Source organism: Salvelinus sp. IW2-2015, linkage group LG31 (genome assembly GCF_002910315.2).
Source record: "Salvelinus sp. IW2-2015 linkage group LG31, ASM291031v2, whole genome shotgun sequence".
Taxonomy (NCBI): domain Eukaryota; kingdom Metazoa; phylum Chordata; class Actinopteri; order Salmoniformes; family Salmonidae; genus Salvelinus; species Salvelinus sp. IW2-2015.
The window spans coordinates 30538506-30558258 of NC_036870.1; the positions used below are offsets into that span (position 1 = coordinate 30538506).

Below are 19753 nucleotides of genomic sequence, written 5' to 3' on the forward strand. Positions count from 1 at the left end.
GAGGAGAGAGAGGAACCCGCCAGAGAGAGAGAGAGGAAAACCCGCCAGAGAGAGAGAGAGGAACCCGCCAGAGAGAGAGAGAGGGAACCCGCAGAGAGAGAGAGAGTACCCGCCAGAGACGAGAGGAGGAAGGAACCCGCCAGAGAGAGGCAGAGACGGAACCCGCCAGAGAGAGAGAGGAACCCGCCAGAGAGAAGAGAGGAAGCCAAAGAGAGAGGAGGAACCCGCCAGAGAGAGAGAGGACCCGCCAGAGAGAGAGAGGAACCCGCCGAGAGAGAGAGAGGAACTCCGCCAGAGAGACGAGAGAGGACCCGCCAGAGAGAGGAGAGGGAACCCGCCAGAGAGGAAGAGGAAACCCGCCAAGAGAGAGAGAGGAACCCGCCAGAGAGAGAGAGGAACCCGCCAGAGAGAGAGAGGAACCCGCCAGAGAGAGAGAGAAACCCGCCAGAGACGAGGAGAGAGAGAGAACCCGCCAGGAGAGAAGAGAAGGAACCCGCAGAGAGAGAGAGAGGAACCGCCAGAGAGAGAGAGGAACCGCCGAGAGAGAAGAGAGGGAATCGCCGCCAGAGAGAGAGAGGAACCCGGCCAGAGAGAGAGAGGAACCCGCCAGAGAGAGAGAGGAACCCGCCAGAGAGAGAGAGGAACCCGCCAGAGAGAGAGAGGAACCCGCCAGAGAGAGGAAAAGGGACTGCTGACATTTCAGTGTTAATTTGATGCATTCATTAACATATAAACTGCAGAGCGTCGCAGGGCAGAGTGAAGAGTGATGAAGATATTCCACTGAGCACCAACCCACTGAGCCAGTGTTAGTCACACCAGGGTTTGACATTTGATTCACGCCCGACTACAAATACTGAATATACATGTTAAAGAAGCCATCTGTGATCCAAACAACAAAATAGCCATCCCGCCTCTTGCTTTGGTTAACATCTCAGGGATAGGGTCTGAGGGAAACTGGTCCGATCTCAGGCTGACCATCCATGACATCAAAACGGTGAGAGAGAATCAGTGTACCGTTTAAAATCAGACCATTGGCATCAGATGTGTACCTGCCTAGTTCATGACGTCTTTTTAAAAGCAGCCAGTCACTAATTCTTCTCACTAGGGTTGTAGATAGATATCTCAGTGTCTGTATAATCATCCATGGATAAAGTGATGGCTGGCTGGCAGCGTTTCCCCCATATCTACCGCCACACAGGCCGAGCGGTGGGCCCTCTTGCACTAAAGACAGAACATTGGCCTTGATTGGTCTCAACGCATCATTTTGATAGGGGCACCCTAGAATAACATTTTTGGGGAGGCTTTGTGTCCTACCAATGAATAAAGACGTGGAACAGGCATCTGGTGCCTGGGACAGCCTAACCTCATCTAAAATCATGAAAACTATTCACCGATTGGCTTAGCTAGTCTGTTGGTTCATAGCGTTTGCTAACTACTAATATTCTATTGCTAACGTCAGCTGGTATTAGGCCTACACCCGCCATCCACACGTTGGTCTCATTCTCTCAAAAAAAAGTATAATTTAAAAAAATATATATAAAATGGCCCATGACCTTGTAGGCATACTGCAACTAATTTGTCAGGCCCAGAAAACTCTTCTTCTGTCCCTGTTAGCCAAGATATACATTAAGACTGTTTTAAAATCATGAAATTCCACTCCCCTAGCCCACTGCGTATGTCCCAAATGGCACCCTATATAGTACATTACTATAGGCCACTGGCCAAAGGTAGTACACAATATAGGGCGTAGGGAGTCATTTGGGGAGCATCCACAATAGCCCACTGCTGGGCCTGATCCCAGCCAAGGCATCAGAGCAAAGCATATGTAGAGGCTGTTTGGGATCCAGGCTAAGAGTTAATTGCATTAGAAACTTATTTGAGAGGAGAAGGGATGAGAAAGGCAGTCTGACCCAGGCTAAGTCCAAACTCTCTCCCTCTCACACACGCACACACACACACACACACACACACTCAGTGACCTTGACCTAATGCATACAGCCAGAGGCCTCAGACAGACACACACAGCGAGCGACTTAACAGATTCTGCCAGCTACCCAACACAGAGTACCAGTCAAAAGTTTGGACACCTACCGATTCCAGGATTTTTCTGGCAAAGGGTGGGGCTACTTTGAAGAATTTCAAATATATTTTGATTTGTTTAACACTTTTTGGGGTTACTACATGATTCCGTGTGTGTTATTTCATACTTAGACTACCGTTCAAAAATTTGGGGTCACTTAGAATGTACATTTTTGGTCCATTAAAGTAACATCAAAATGAAGCTGCCAGTTGAGGACTTGTGAGGCGTCTGTTTCTCAAACAGACACTAATGTACTTGTCCTCTTGCTCAGTTGTGCACCGGGGCCTCCCACTCTTTCTATTCTGGTTAGCGCCAGTTTGTGCTGTTCTGTGAAGGGAGTAGTACACGTTGTTGTACGAGATCTTCAGCTTCTTGGCAACTTCTCGCATGGAATAGCCTTCATTTCTCACAACAAGAATAGACTGACGAGTTTCAACTTCTGGCCACGACTGTTCATAGACCAGACCTCACCATTACACAGACCTCACCATTACACAGAGCAGAAGACAGTTCAGTTCGCTGAACAATGTGCCAGGCACATGTATTTTGTGTTACAGTTGAATTAGCCTACAGGCCAGAAAACACTGCTTTATACACCATCAATCACACTGCTCCTTAGTGAAGACACAAAATGCCAACTTAAAGTTAAATGGTCAAGAGAAACCAACAGGGGAGAAGACCAGTTTGTGAACTCATTGTAGTGTAATAAATAAAGTAGAGGTGTTACACGTCATCCGGTGTAATAAATAAAGTAGAGGTGTTACACGTCACCCGGTATAATAAATAAAGTAGAGGTGTCACAGTCCACCCGGTATAATAAATAAAGTAGAGGCGTTACACGTCATCCGGTATAATAAATAAAGTAGAGGCGTTACACGTCATCCGGTATAATAAATAAAGTAGAGGCGTTACGCGTCACCGGTATAATAATAAATAAAGTAGAGGCGTTACACGTCATCCGGTATAATAAATAAAGTAGAGGTGTTACGCGTTCACCCGTATAATAAATAAAGTAGAGGCGTTAGCGTCATCCGGTATAATAAATAAAGTAGAGGTGTTACGCGTCACCCGGTATAAAAATAAGTAGAGGCGTTACGCGTCACCCGGTATAATAAATAAAGTAGAGGGTCGTTACGCGTCACCCGGTATAATAAATAAAGTAGCGGCGTTACACGTCACCCGGTATAATAAATAAAGTAGAGGCGTTACGCGTCACCCGGTATAATAAATAAAGTAGAGGTGTTACGCGTCATCCGGTATAATAAATAAAGTAGAGGCGTTACGCGTCATCCGGTATAAAAAATAAAGTAGAGGCGTTACGCGTCATCCAGGTATAATAAAATAAAGTAGAGGCGTTACACGTCATCCGGTATAAATAAATAAAGTAGAGGTGTTACGCGTCATCCGGTATAATAATAAAGTAGAGGTGTTACCGCGTCATCGGTATAATAAATAAAGTAGAGGTGTTACGCGTCATCCGGTATAATAAATAAAGTGAGAGGCGTTACAGTCATCTCCGGTATAAATAATAAAAGTAGAGGTGTTACGCGTCATCCTGGGTATAATAAATAAAGTAGTAGAGGTGTTTACGCGTCATCCGTGTATAAAATAAAGTAGAGGTGTTACACGTCACACGGTATATATATAAAATAAAGTAGAGGCGTTACACCGTCATCCGGTATATATAAATTAAAGTAGAGGCGTTACGCGTCATCCGGTATAATAAATAAAAGTAGAGGGTTGTTACGCGTCATCCGGTATAATAAATAAAGTAGAGGTGTTACACGTCATCCGGTATAATAATAAAGTAGAGGTGTTACGCGTCATCCGGTATATATAAATAAAGTAGAGGTGTTACGCGTCATCCGGTATAATAAATAGTAGAGGTGTTACGCGTCATCCGGTATATTATAAATAAGAGAGGCGTTACCACGTCATCCGGTAATAGATAAATAAAGTAGAGGTGTTACGCGTCTCGGTATAATAAAATAAAGTAGAGGTGTTACGCGTCATCCGGTATAATAAATAAAGTAGAGGTGTTACGCGTCATCCGGTATAATAAATAAAGTAGAAGGTGTTACGCGTCATCCGATATATAAAATAAAGTAGAGGCGTTACACGTCATCCGGTATAATAAATAAAGTAGAGGTGTTACGCGTCATCCGGTATAATAAATAAGTAGAGGTGTTACGCGTCATCCGGTAATAATAAATAAAGTAGAGGTGTTACGCGTCATCCGGTATAATAAATAAAGTAGAGGTGTTACGCGTCATCCGGTATAATAAATAAAATAAGTAGAGTGTTACGCGTCATCCGGTATAATAAATAAAGTAGAGGCGTTACACGTCATCCGTATATAAATAAAGTAAGTGTTTTCTTGGCTTTGTGCTGCTGGGTCATGACACATTCCTCTGGCCTTAGTTAAGTGGTGCTTTTTGTCTTGTTATATAATACAGACCTAGGCCTGTGTCATAATATTAGATCATGTTTAATTAAAATCAATTCAACATGTATAACGTGTTTACTAGACACGAGGTATGTTCCTGCTGACATGTCTGTCGGGCAAAACTTTTTGTGGATGTACAATGCAACCCTGAACCCCTCACGCATTCAACTTACGTTGAGTTTCCTTACAGGGAAACTAAAGCCAGCTGTAGAGCCGGTTTCTGTTTATGAGTCTTTATAAAGTTCAGGAAACCATGCTTTGTATGCAGCATTTCATTAAAATCGTGCATAGCTGTTCTTCATATGGCGAAAATGTTCTCATCTATACATATCATCTATTTGGCTATAGCAGGGGGCGCCAACTTTCACTGAAATTGCATTTCTGAATAAATGGGTTGGATGGATGGCTTCTAAAAGTCCAGAAATCTAATTGCAGAGTCATTCATATGCTAATAACCCAAATATTTCAGCTTTAAAAAGATTTTGCACTGCTACCCTCAGCATTCATTCTGAGGTCAGAAACAAGCATATGCAGTTCTGGGGGAAAAAGTCAACAAATAAAGAGCAGCAGTACAAATAGTGAGGGCTTATATAACAGGGTGTTACGGTACAGAGTCAATGTGGAGGCTATATACATGGGCGGTTGTACGAGTACAGAGTCAATGTGGAGGCTATATACAGGGCGTTACGGTACAGAGTCAATGTGGAGGCTATATACAGGGGGGTACCGGTACAGAGTCAAGGTGGAGGCTATATACAGGGGGGTACCGGTACAGAGTCAATGTGGAGGCTATATACAGGGTGTACGGTACAGAATAAATGTGGAGGCTATATACAGGGGGTACCGGACAGAGTCAATGTGAGGGCTAATATACGGGGTGTTACGGGTCACGAGTCAATTGGAGGCTATATACAGGGTGTTACGGTACAGAATCAAATGTGGAGGCTATATACAGGGGGGTACTGGTAAAGAGTCAATGTGGAGCTATATACAGGGGGGTACCGGTACAGAGTCAATGTGGAGGCTATATACAGGGGGTACCGGTACAGAGTCAATGTGGAGGCTATATACAGGGTGTTACGGTACAGAGTCAATGTGGAGGGGTATTACTAACAGGGGGGTACTGGTACACGAAGGTCAAAGTGGAGGCTATATACAGAGGGTACCGGTACAGAGTCAATGTGGAGGCTATATACAGGGGGTACCGGTACAGAGTCAATGTGGAGGCTATATACAGAGGGTACCGGTACAGAGTCAATGTGGAGGCTATATACAGGGGGTACCGGTACAGAGTCAATGTGCGTGTCCAACATCTATCCGAGAAAAATGAGCACCTAGCCTACTTGGACACTTCTTTGTGGGACCTATCAATTTCAACGCGTTCGAAGAGTCCAAAATCATTATGAGACCAGAACACGAAGCACATTCTTGGACGATTTGTTCGTAAACTTGTTTTTACGTCGCTGCATTGTCATGTAGGCTACGTTTGTATTTTGAGGTCATTTGAAATTAACATTTTAGGCCTACTTATTTTTGCCCCATAATTTTGTGTTTCGCTAAGCTTTTTTTGTTGATAATGTTTTAGTGAATTTTGTGTTAATGGATGGTGTAAAAACTTGATAAAATTAAAAACACATTGTTGAAACTAGGCTGTTTTAAACGTTCAGCCTCTATTTAACCACATGAACAAATTTATATACAATATTCTGCACATATGAACGGATTTGTATAGGCCATAACTGAACCAAGTTCTGTAGACCACACACACACACACACGAATGCAATACTTGTTGATTTAATGAAAAGCAGTAGACACATTTAATATCAGACTCATGAACACAATAGTAAACATACTGTTTTACTTTCTTTAATAACAAAGACACGCAATAGACTACAAGCTCGCTTCACAGCTTCCTCAGGAAACGGCACATATTGTAGCCTCACAGACGAAAGAGAAGCGGAGGAAAGAGTTGGCATTTGTTAGCGGTAAAATATTAGGCGTTGTGGCAATGCTTCAACGTTTTAAAAAAGTTATGGGATGTCGGGACTCCTTGGAAAACAGTGGCAGTTGTTAATGAATGAACTATTTCCTGGCTAAAGAAATAAATTAACTGACTTCTGACCAGTGCTAGGAAAAGACCTAGTCTGTCTCAGGTCCACACATACAGTCCATACTTTGTATGAACCAGCCCTACTCTCCTCAGGTCCCATCAGAACCAGCCCATAAAACTAACTCTTATAAATTCATAATTTGTCTGCGAGAGCAGACACACCAAAAATAAAAATGTTACTGGAGGGCGAAAATGAATTATATAGGATTCTGTCAAATGTTAACTACAACAACGGCTGCTAAAAATGCTTGTGTCAACCCCTGTCTTCGGTGAAATGTTCCAACAATGACATTCAGAGCAACGTTACCCGTCTCGTTGCCCTCGTCTAACAGTACACTGCTTGCTGCCTAGAAAGGTTTCACTCAAACGGTTTTGAAAGAAATGTAACCCAGCAGCCATGAATGCTGCTGCAGAAGTCTGTGCTCCTCCAAAACAGAGGAGGAGTCCAGGTCAAAAGTAGTGCACTATATACTGAATGTGGTGCCATTTGGTACAGACACGGTGGCCACATACAAAAGCAGCCCCCAGTTGGGCTGTCCCCGAATATAACAAATCCCGGGCCGGCCGAGAGTTGTCCATTCTTACATTTTTAAACGTGTATTTTTCCCCACACCGTTTCATTTAAATATATAAATCGCATCTTCGTTTCTCAAAATCATTGTTATGTGGTTAATTAAAATACTATCCAAATAAAAATTATACAAAAAATAAAAAGTTAATTAAATTGCCAATTATGTAAAAAGAGCCTATGAAGGTAACCATTTTTTTTTTTTTTTAAAGGAAAAAAAAAATTCCTGATAAAAATAAATATTCTATAAATCACATTGGCTATACATGACCTGACTGCAAACTTGAAACATCTACTGTTGACTTGGGTTCAACCGAAGCTCCCGCTAGCAAACGTACAACTTTATATAAAATATTCCGAGCCCTAATGAGCTTGTGACAGACACCGCTGTAAGATATTTGCACAATGGATAAGTAGTAATCAGGTAAGGCATATTTTATGACATTTGTCCCCTTTCAAGCAGAGTGGTTAATCGAAAAAGAGAGCTGTAAAGATTTTCCAAATCCATTGAGGAACTTTAGTCAGTCATTCTCCATGGATGTAATAGACTTTCTATGCATGTTGCTTGGAGGTTTAGTAAACAATACTTTGAGAAGCTTCACGTCTCATTAGCGGTAGTGCGTTAGGCCAATCAGAAATACGATCAGATCCCTAAATGGGAACATTAATATGCCTACGTTTGCACGCAGACCAGGCAGCCGACAGGCCTACTTAGTTTGTTGCCCTTTTTCCTCCCCAATTTCGTGGTATCCAATTGGTAGTTAGTCTTGTCCGAACGGGAGTTGCGGCGATGGGACTCGGGAGAGACGAAGGTCGAGACCCATGCATCCTCCATGCTCACTTAACCCGGAAGCCTACCACGCCAATGTGTCGGAGGAAACACCGTACCCCTGGCAACCATGTCAGCGTGCACTGCGCCTGGCCCGCCACAGGAGTCGCTAGTGCGCGATGGGACAATGACACGCCCTGCCGGCCAACCCCCCCTCCCCGAACGACGCCGGGCCAAATGTTTCTCCCGGTCGCGGCCGGCTGCGACAGAGCCTGGACTCGAACCAGGATCTCTAACGGCACAGCGCCACAGTGCCCAGGTCCACTGCACCACTCGGGATAGGCCTACTTCTATGCATAATAAGGTGCACATCCTTATTCAACATTGACAGGAGCACTCCAAATAAAATTACCAAATGTACAAAAAAATTCTTTAAAATGTTACGAAATAATCCAAAACTGGTTTCTCTCAAGTGTAGCATAGGTTCTGCGCTCTGCAAACAACGTGTCCACTCCGACAAAGACAACGGTAAAAGAGTGAAATAATATGCGTTAACAGAAATGACCGTAACCAAACCAACATGGATGATGGGAATAAACGGTAAATGTACTACTGGTGATATGTAATGGAGAATTGATAGAGACTAACAATCAAACAATTCACACAATGAAGTTACGAAACAATGAATGTGCACAAATTGGTAGGAGTGCGCGTTCTAGAGAGACGTGCATCTTACCCACACACCCCTTCTTGGACTGTTCCGTTCCCATGGCATCAGCAACAGATTAGTATCAGCTTCCGCAATGGGCGCGAATAAGACCGGTGTCTCGTGTGCCATAACAAAAATATAGATATATAAAATGTAATGTCTCTCTCTGAAGATCAACAATATAACGACCAGTTGACTAATTTGAGTCAGCCCTTGTCTCTCAATCTTTACTCCTGTATTTCCTTCCTATTGGAGGCCGTTTTGAGTAGATACATCCTTTATTCCTCTGGTCCCTCTGTCTCCACCACACCGCAATGGTCTAACCCACCAGACAAGGCCAGCTCACTAAATAAAATAACTACAATGTGTCTCACACAACAAGCCACAGGCAGCAGCGAGAGGCGAGAGACCAACTGAGACCCGAGGGGTGAAATAGAGGTCGGTCTGAGGCACTGCATCACAGTTCTACAGGCGTCACTACAGACCCTGGTTTGACTCCGGGTTGTATCACAGCGGTCTAAGGCACTGCATCAGTGCTAGAGGCGTCACTACAGATCCAGGTTCGATCCCAGGCTGTGTCACAGCCGGCCGCGACACCCACGAGGCAGCGCATAATTTGCCCAGCATCGTCCGGGTTAGGTTTGGCCGGCCGGGATGACCTTGTCCCATTACGCTCTAGCRACTCCTTGTGGTCAGCCCTGCGCAGTGCACGCTGACACGGTCGCCAGGTGCACGGTGTTTCCTCCGACACATTGGTGCGGCTAGCTTCCGGGTTAAGTGGGCATTGTGTCAAGAAGCAGCGCGGCTCGGTTGGTTCGTGTTTCGGAGGACGCACGGCTCTCGACCTTCGCCTCTCGAGTCCATACGGGAGTTGCAGCGATGGGACAAGACAAAACCCCAATTGGATACCACGAAATTGGGGAGAAAAGGGGTTAAAAATAAATAGAGAAATGCAAAAACATTTGAAAACACAAGCCCTAAAACATTCATAGCATAGCCCACCCCGCCTCCTTTCCCCCCATCCTACCTCCAACCCAAAATTATATCTGCCTCCTTCTCCCCATTTAAACAGCTGGTATGCAACACAGTTGGGTATAAAATGCCTTCTATATGCATGGCATGCATGGTGAAGAGAGAGGCGAAGAGAAGAGAGAGGGGTAGGGGAGGGGAGGACTAAGGCCCAGTCAATGGCAGCATTATCAGTCTGTCCACGCTCACCAGAACAGCGTGACACAGTCCTAACTGACAGGCTCCACCACCAGCAGAGCTGCTGTATTCCTGTCCAATGACTGAGTGCATTTCAAATGGCACCCTATTCCCTTTTTGTAGCACACTACTTTTGACCAGAGCCCAGGGCCTGGTCAAAAGTAGCCTACTATAAAATAATAGGGTGCCATTTGGGACGCAGTTAGAATAGCAGAGGCAGGCTGAGGCTGACATTCCCAGGCACTGACAAGACTGCTGGCACGACTTCGTCTACCGAGCAGACACCACCTAGAGCACAACGGTTCGCCCGTCACCCCCTGAACTATACCAGTAACACACAGAGAGAGTGTCGGAGTTTGTTTGTCACAGACATTAGCTGTAGAACTCACACAGTGAGAGCGATATCCCTGACTAAGTGTACCAGTAACCTCGGGCTGTACCCAGCTAAAAAAAAAATACAAAATCTTGGTCAAAAAGGAGTAGTCTGGTTTTTTTCAACCAATGGATTGGTCAAAATGTTTTAAAAAGTGTATTTTTCCCATATATAGACACACCCTGTGATTTTATTGAAACAACTATAATGCACTGAGCTTGTCTGGTGYTTTAAGCGTACTGTTTGATGAAATAACAGAGATAGAACTGAAGAGGGCGCTAGAACGTTTGTTCTTTCAATACCATTCGTCTGCAACGAACTTTAACCATCTTATCAACCATCTACTGGCTCCGGCCTGAAGCTCATGCTGGTAAACTGGTTAATATAAACTATTCTGGGACCTCTTTCCTGTGCCAGTGAGCGCCACGCAAAGGATAAGTAAACCAGGTATGTTATGTTCCAGCAGCAGAGAGAGACTAGGCTATAGTTTTTATTTCACCTTTATTTAACCAGGTAGGCTAGTTGAGAACAAGTTCTCATTTACAACTGCGACCTGGCCAAGATAAAGCAAAGCGACAAACAGAACAGAGTTACACATGGGATAAACAAACGTACAGTCAATAGCACCCTAGAAAAATCTATATAGTGTGTGCAAATGTAGTAAGATTAGTGAGTTTACTCAATAAATAGGCCATAGTGGCGAAATAATTACAATTTAGCAATTAAACACTGGAGTGATAGATGTGCAGAAGATGAATGTGCAAGTAGATACTGGGGTGCAAAGGAGCAAAAAATATATGGGGATGAGGTAGTTGGGTGGGCTATTTACAGATGGGCTGTGTAGCTAGTTCCAGCAGCAGAAAAAGACTAGCTATAGCAGGCGGTAGTAAGTAGTGGGAGGAGTCAGGATTGGAAGAGAGCCAATAAGGAACTAGCTACAGTCCGCAGGGTGGAGCAGAGGGACTTGCTATAGACATAACGTGGGGGAGTGGTAGTGGGAGGAGTCAGGATTGGAAGAGAAGCGCTTTAGAGCTGTTGTCACAAGACAAATTCTGATTTCATTTGATGGCAGCTTTCTGAAACTGTCGTCGCGACAGGCATGACATTTGAAACTGTCGTCGCGACAGGCATGACATTTGAAACTGTCGTCGCGACAGGCATGACATTACATTTGAAACAGAATTTGCATCGGTAAGATCCCACGAGGCACGTGGAGAACACAGCCATTTAAATCCATAAGAGATCAATGACATCTTTACAATCCTTTCCTCCCTCCCTCGCATGCACGAGTTCTGCTATGCTCTCCCTTGTCATTTCATTGGCAACAGTCAGTCTGGGCGAACCAGGAAATTGAAGCATCCCGGATAGCGGAACAAAGCTGAAAAGAGATGCTACAAGCTGTGCACTAACAGCCGTGACGATCCCCCGTTTAGCCCTGCAGTAAGCCCACGACATACCTAGGATTAGCAACCAAACCCCGCCCAGCACACTAATGATTCATCCGGAATGCTGTGCAAATCCACTGTGGCCCCACAAAGATGTGCAAATGTATGGAGCTGCTATCCTGCATATATATACACACAGTGCATTCAGAAACTATTCAGACCCTTTGACATTTCCCGCATTGTTACGTTACAGCCTTGTCCTAAAATGTATTTAAAATTATTTCTCAAATCTGCACACAATGCCATTCTGATCTAAAGTGAAAACCCGTTTCTAGAAATGTATATTACAAATAAAAACCAGAAATATCTTATTTAAATAAGTATTCAGACCCTTTGCTATGAGACTCGAAATTGAGCTCAGGTGCATCCTGTTTCCATTAATCATCCTCGAGATGTTTCGACAACTTTGGAGTCCAACTGTTAAATTCAATTGATTGGACATGATTTGGAAAGGCACACACCTGTCTATATAAGGTCCCACAGTTGACAGTGCAGGTCAGAGCAAAAACCAAGCCGTGAGGTCAAAGGAATTGTCTGCAGAACTCCGAGACAGAATTGTGTCGAGGCACAGATCTGGGGAAGGGTACCTAAACATTTCTGCAGCATTTAAAGTTCCAAGAACACAGTGGCCTCCATTATTCTTAAATGGAAGAAGTTTGGAACCACCAAGACTCTTCCCAGAGCAGGCTACCTGGCCAAACTGAGCAATCTGGGGAGAAGGGCCTTGGTTAGGGAGGTGACCAGGAACCCGGTGGTCACTGACCAGTTCTCTGTGGAGATGGGAGAACCTTCCAGAAAGACAATGATCTCTGCAGCACTCCACCAAATCAGGTCTTTATGGTAGTGGCCAGACAGAAGCCGCTCCTCAGTAAAAGGCACATGACAGGCCGCTTGGAGTTTGTCAAAAGGCACCTAAAGACTCTCAGAACATTAGAAACAAGTTTATCTGGTCTGATGAAACCAAGATTGAAATCTTTGGCCTGAATGCCAAGTGTCACGTCTGGAGGAAACCTGGCACCATCCCTACGGTGAAGCATGTCGGTGACAGAATCACACAGTGGGGATGTTTTTCATTGGCAGGGACTGGGAGACTAGTCGAGATCAAGAAAAAGCTGCATGGAGCAAACCAGTAATCTTTGACCTGTATCCATGTTAAAATCTATACGTAGAGGTGTTTGTGGAGCTGTCAGTAGCCCTACTGCCCTATCTGTAACCAGTCAGCGGATCAAGGCACAGAAAGATCCTTGATGAAAACCTGCTCCAGAGCACTCAACCCTGGGGCGAAGGTTCACCTTCCAACAGGACAACGACACCAAGCACACAGCCAAGACAACGCAGGAGTGGCTCTGAATGTCCATGAGTGGCCCAGCCAGAGCCCGGACTTGAACTTGATCGAAAATCTCTGGAGAGCTGAAAATAGCTGTGCAGCGACGCTCCCCATCCAACCTGACAGAGCTTGAGAGGATCTGCAGAGAAGAATGGGAGAAACTCCCCAAATACARGTGTGCCAAGCTTGTAACRTCATACCCAAGAAGACTCGAGGCTGTAATCGCTGCCRWAGGTGGTTCAACAGTACTGAGTAAAGGATCGGAATTATTTTTAAGGATGTAAYGTAACAAAATGTGGAAAAAGTCAAGGGGTCTTAATAATTTMCRAATGGGAGTGAAAAGCTACATGTGAAGGGAGGGGGGAGTGTGAACAGCAGCTACGTTACAAAAACCAATGTGTAGGTCACCTATTACTGATTTAACGGGTTAAAAACTCCGTCTCCACTTCAAATCATGTGCTTGTTGTGTTCCCCGTCTTCTCCCATCATGTAACWATCTCAGTAGGAAGCCTCCAGATAGATACAGCGCATTCGGAAATTCAAACTCCTTGACTTTCTCCACATTCTGTTACATCCCTTATTCTAAAACATCACGTTTACATAAGTACCGCTTGGCGTCAAGTGTTGGAAATACACTTTTTGGTCCACCAGCCACTGTGACACGTAGATTTCAAAAAATATATATTTRATAATCTACTGGCCCTCAGTTTTATTTTWTWTWTTTTTTACAAAACAAAATATTGTTTTTGCTATAATTACAAGAAGAAACAGATGAGCATGCTATCTGTATTACTAGTAAGAAGGAATCGGGTATCAAGCACAATGAGGAGAGACTTCTCACCTGCCCCTTTACGGGACGGGCCGTTACAGTTGCAGCAAACTCAAACATTGAAAAACAACCTAGCGTGTGAACAATACAACGGTCCAGGAAACACTGGGACAAGGACACACCATAGCAGCCTTTGTCAATTCCACCAACATCTACATGTGGCCTTTGGATTATTATTGTTTTTAACAGTTCCTACATACTGTTTTACCACCTGCCAACGTGGCTGGTGAAATTTACATTCTTACCCGCCAATGACAACATCTGCCCACATTTGGCAGGTCTTAATTTCCAACCCTGCTTGCTGTGTGTTAGCAGAGAAAACCATCTATGAAAGTGGTCAATAACCTTTTCTGAGTGAGGATCAGAGGCAAAAATGCAAAACCGAGATCTACCGTTGAGAATGGTTATTATTTTTATTACACGCCTTAAAAATAAGCGACATGAACCAATTAAAAACAGTTCTGTAGCAATGAGGTTTGTGCAGTCGGCTATAGACCCGATACATCACCGCTACATATTGACTATGCTTGAATTACCCTGCCGATGACGTTCAGCCCACGTTCAAATTCTGTTAACACGTTGTGAATGTGATCACACTAGTAATAGATCATTTGTTGTATTACTTGAAGACACAACTTAGTGAGCATAATGAGCTATATTTTACTGGACTGATGGCCTGTATCTGATGGTCAGTCTGAGGGGAGGGAAGGAGGGAGGGAGGGAGGGAGCAGCAGTGAGGCTGTCTCTCGTCTGAGGGGAGGGGAGGGAAGGAGCAGCAGTGAGGCTGTCTCTCGTCTGAGGGAGGGAGGGATGAGGCTCTCATCTGACTCACCGTCCATCCCCTCTACCGCCCATCGGCTGAGAAAAGGGGGCAGTCTTCCAGCTGATGGCAAAACTGAGGTATCACTGCGTTATTTCTGCCTCATGCACCAATTCATGATGTCACTTTGACCAGAGACAGTGAAATATTCCTCTAAGTTTACGGGAACACTTTGCTATAGTTATCCTATGCAGCGCTGGTTGTAGCATGAGTGTGATAGGGAGATTTTATTTTTATAATCCACAAAACCAGTGTTCAAGTACTGAATAACTTAAATTTACTCATTAAAACTGCAGCTCTACACTGAATTCATCGAGTCTAGTTTTGAAATCTCGCAGGATCAACTTTGCTGTGCGTTCCAGGCTTGTTAATACAGTCTACAGGCTCCAGAAAACTGTGGTGATATTTCTACCTTCAGACACATGAAACGGTTCAACAGGAGAACACTGCCTAACTGGCGTCAGCTGAATCAAACGCACCTACTGCCAACAGAGAGGAGGGGGGGGGGGGGGGGAATACATTTGAAACGCAATAAGTATTTTTTATTTTATGGAAATGTTTGGTGATCGACTAGGAATGCCTTGAAGATCAGTTGGTGCCCACTGGTCTATGACTCAAGTTGCTGGAGTTTGGAGGGGGGGGGGTCAAATGCATTGCAGTTACACTTGAGAAAAACAAGCGGTGTGTATTGTAGGTACATTTTTATAGTTGCTGGCTTGCTGCCATATGGTAGTTCCTGAGAACTACTTGAAGGGCCTAAAATGTACTTTTTGKTCCACCAGCCAGCRTGGCACGTAGATTTTTAAAAAACAGGCAAGCCAGTTAAGAACAAGTTCTTATTTCCAATGACGGCCTATCCCGGGCCAAACCAGGACGCCGCTGGGCCAATTGTGCGCCGCCCTATGGGATTCCCAATCAAGACCGGATGTGATACCGCCTGGAATCGAACCAGGGACTGTAGTGATGCATCTTGCACTGAGATGCAGTGTCTTAGACCGCTGCGCCACTCAGGAGCCAATCTACCAGTCAAAACATGTTTTTGTTGCTAAAACTACACCAAAACAAAACACAGATGTGCATGTTTTGTAATGTTACTAAAACAAAACATGTAATACTAGTGAGAAGTAACGTGGCATATTGCTTTTAACCAAAATATCCCAGATAAGACATTTTTCAACTGCCCCTTTAAGGGCGGGAGGTTACCGAGGTAACGCGACCGGAGTCATGTTTGTGCCTGTGAGATTGAGTCTGACGAGTAGCCGCGTATTATTCTCTTCCCTAACAGTTTAAATATAAAAACATTGTTTAACAATCTAGCTTGTGAACAAAACAAAATGTAACTAGCCAAGAAACACAAGGACAGTCTCACTTCACTTGACTTTTGTTTCGAGTAAATTAAACCAACTTATGCCGGTGCACAGCGCTTCTAAAAATGAATATTTCACCTCAGCTCCTCACGTGCACACAGCCCCTAGCCAGGCAGTGTTGAGGCACCAGGTGGGCTAGGCTATAGGATTCCTAGTTCTTTGACTTTGTGCGATTCAATTGACCAGCTATGAAACAAACAAAAAAAACAGCAGAAAGATTTTGAAAAGAGCTACATTTATGTTASTATAAAATGTGATCATACTAGACTTTTCAATTCACAAAATGTGGGTGAAACTCTCGTACGGTGGAGCTCTGACCACCCACCAACGTGGCTGTTTGAAATAAACACCTTATCCATCAATGCCAAAATCTACACCCTTTTTGCTGCCTCCTGCACAGTTTAACCAATGTCTGCCATGATGATGATGATGAAAAAACTAAAATACATTCAATCACTAATTAGACAGCGTGTCTGTGTCTTGTGTTCCATCTCTGGGCAGACAAACGTTCTAGTCAGGTCGAGCTCGTATCCGGACCGGTGGAGAAAAAGTCTTGACAAATGGGCAAGTTTGTTTAGCGTCGCCCGGTTCCATACTTATGCCATACAGTGCTTTGCAAAAGCATTCATCTCCCTTGGTGTTTTTCCTATTTTGTTGCATTACAACCTGTAATTAAAACTGGTTTTAATTTGAATTTCATGTAATGGACATACACAAAATCCAAATTGGTTAAGTGAAAAGAAAAAAAATGACTGCTTTCAACAACAACAAAAATATATAATAATAATAATGGGAAAGAGGTGTGTGTATATGTATTCACCCCCTTTGCTATGAAGCCCCTAAATAAGATCTGGTGCAACCAAATACCTTCAGAAGTTACATAATTAGTCCGCCTGTGTGCATACACACACAGGGAAATTCTTGAGGGAAACCTGTTTCAGTCTTCCAGAGTTTTGAGACTGGGACGGAGGTTCACCTTCTAGCAGGACAATGACCCTAAGCATACTGCTAAAGCAACACTCAAGTGGTTTAAGGGGAAACATTTAAATGTCTTGGAATGGCCTAGTCAAAGCTCAGACCACAATCCAATTGAGAATCTGTGGTATGACTTAAAGATTGCTGTACACCAGTGGAACCCATCCAACTTGAAGGAGCTGGAGCAGTTTTGCCTTGAAGAATGGGCAAAAATCCCAGTGGCTAGATGTGCCAAGCTTATAGAGACATACCCCAAGAGACTTGCAGCTGTAATTGCTGCAAAAGGTGGCTCTGCAAAGTATTGACTTGGGGGGGGGGGTGAATAGTGATGCACGCTCAAGTTGTGTGTCTTGTTTCACAATAAAAAATATTTAGCATCTTCAAAGTGGTAGGCATATTGGGTAAATCAAATGATACAAAAATCTATTTTAATTCCAGGTTGTAAGGCAACAAAATAGGAAAAATGCCAAGGGGGGTGAATACTTTTGCAAGCCACTGTATATGCTGATATCGTGGCGTGAGTAAATAGCTGGAAGTAACTCAGCAGCTAATACAGGCAGCAGAGTGGAGCCCTCAACACAGCAGCTAATACAGGCAGCAGAGTGGAGCCCTCAACACAGCAGCTAATACAGGCAACAGAGTGGAGCCCTCAACACAGCAGCTAATACAGGCAACAGAGTGGAGCCCTCAACACAGCAGCTAATACAGGCAACAGAGTGGAGCCCTCAGCACAGCATCTAATACAGGCAACAGAGTGGAGCCCTCAACACAGCAGCTAATACAGGCAGCAGAGTGGAGCCCTCAGCACAGCAGCTAATACAGGCAACAGAGTGGAAAATCAGTAGCTTTAAAAACAAAACTGCACATGTGCAGAAAATCCATATTTTCAGCCTGGGCAAATTGGGATACAGATACTCTGTATGTAAATAGGAAGAAAAGGGGGATGAGAGAGAAGATAGTGGGTGAGATCCCTCTCCTCCCTACAAAACATTGTCTCATTCAATAGGCATCAATATCAACAGATTTTTAAAACATTCATGGCAAAACAAGCGATTGAGAAATGAGGAGCTGAGCATCTTGACAGGGTTAAACCTCTCCATTAACCTGACTCCTCGCCTCCCTCCACCAGGAGGGACAGAGAGGGAAATCACTCTGTTAAATCTCATTACTCCTAGTAGCTGCAGAGTTAAAAGATTGGGGTGATGATGCATAAGACTGCGAAGCCTCTACGCAGACCCTCTAGACTGAGCTAACACAACAGGAATTTTTCTGCCTTTGAAATGCTTGGGCGACCTTTAAAACTACAAAAACAATAGTCAGCTCCAGAAGGTAGAATAGCAGATTTTATCTTTGTAATCTGCAACATTTTCTCTCAGCTGCATGGCAAAATGTGAATAATTTCAGGAAATTAGCTTTAAAACTGCAAAAATGTATCTTGGCTCCATAGAAAAGTGTAAAATTGCAGGAAATTGTAGCATTTTTAAGCCAATCTCTGCACACGTTGGGGGGCCTCAAATTCTTGAAATTTTAACCGTAACGACTCAAACCCTGCCACGCCCACCCACTTAAGCCCCTTTTTGATCCAGAGAAACCCTGGCGCGCACACACACACACACTTTCCCCTCAATACGGGCAAGAGAGATTGAAAGACTGCAGGGCAGAGTAGAATGGAAGATATGAAATAACAGAGAGCAACGGTTCAATGCCAGGAAGCAGTTTGAATGAATTCAGAGGGGAGAATCATACAGCCCCCAACTGAATAAATATGTTCTCTTGAACTCAAGAGGCAGAAATACAAGGCCAAATTACATATCTAGTAGCTCAACAGTACCTCTAGTAGCTCAACAAGGCCAAATTACATATCTAGTAGCTCAACAGTACCTCTAGTAGCTCAACAAGGCCAATAGTAGCTCAACAGTACCTTGCTTTCGCACATCCTCCACAGCAGCAGTGAGCTCGTCCTTGAGAAACTGGCTCTCCTTGGCGATCTTCTCTCCTTTATCCAGGAAGTTCAACGTAGCGGTTTCCACCGAGGCAGCCAATACATGGGCCTTCTTAGAGCGACCCTTCTTCTTATTGGACGGACCCTTGTTGCTGGAGTTCACCAGGGTCGTGACCTTTAGGAGCAGGACGTGAGAGAGAGGGGAGAGGTCAAATGCACCAACGTCAGACTGACTCTGCAGTAAAAGATGTGAAACGTTCAGCCATATCTTGCCTCGTCTTTGATTCCATACTAAAAACAGCAGACGTAGCTAGTGCCATTAAAGCCGTTAGGACTCGAAACCAAGGAACTAATCAAAACAAATCAAATGCAAGATCACCAGCTCTAAAAAAATAAATAAATGCTTCCAGGAGGCCTATAGCATTGACATCATTTATCAAATTTAACTAAATGTACATTCAGAAAATATTCAGAACCCTTAACTTATTCCACATTTTGTTACAGCCTTATTCTAAAATGGATTCAATTGTTGTTCTTTTCATCAATCTACACACAAATACCTCATAACGACAAAGCAAAAACTTTATTTCAGAAATGTATTGAACAAAAGCAGATATATCACATTTACATAAAGTATTCATACTCTTTACTCAGTACGTTGTTGAAGCACCTTTGGCAGCGATTACAGCCTCAAGTCTTCTTGGGTATGACGCTACAAGCTTGGCACACCTGTATTTGGGGAGTTTCTCCCATTCTTCTCTGTAGATCCTCTCAAGCTCTGTCAGG

General features: G+C 44.0%; 1 protein-coding gene across 1 annotated transcript in view; it reads right to left on the reverse strand.

Annotated features, from left to right (window-relative positions):
* Positions 1-19753, reverse strand: part of LOC111956087 (catenin alpha-1) — a 68812-nt gene that overhangs the window by 40943 nt on the left and 8116 nt on the right. Inside the window, exon 3 of the mRNA XM_023976520.3 lies at positions 18947-19142. Within this exon, the coding sequence (XP_023832288.1) occupies positions 18947-19142 (196 nt within the window). The remainder of the gene's footprint in view (positions 1-18946; positions 19143-19753) is intronic.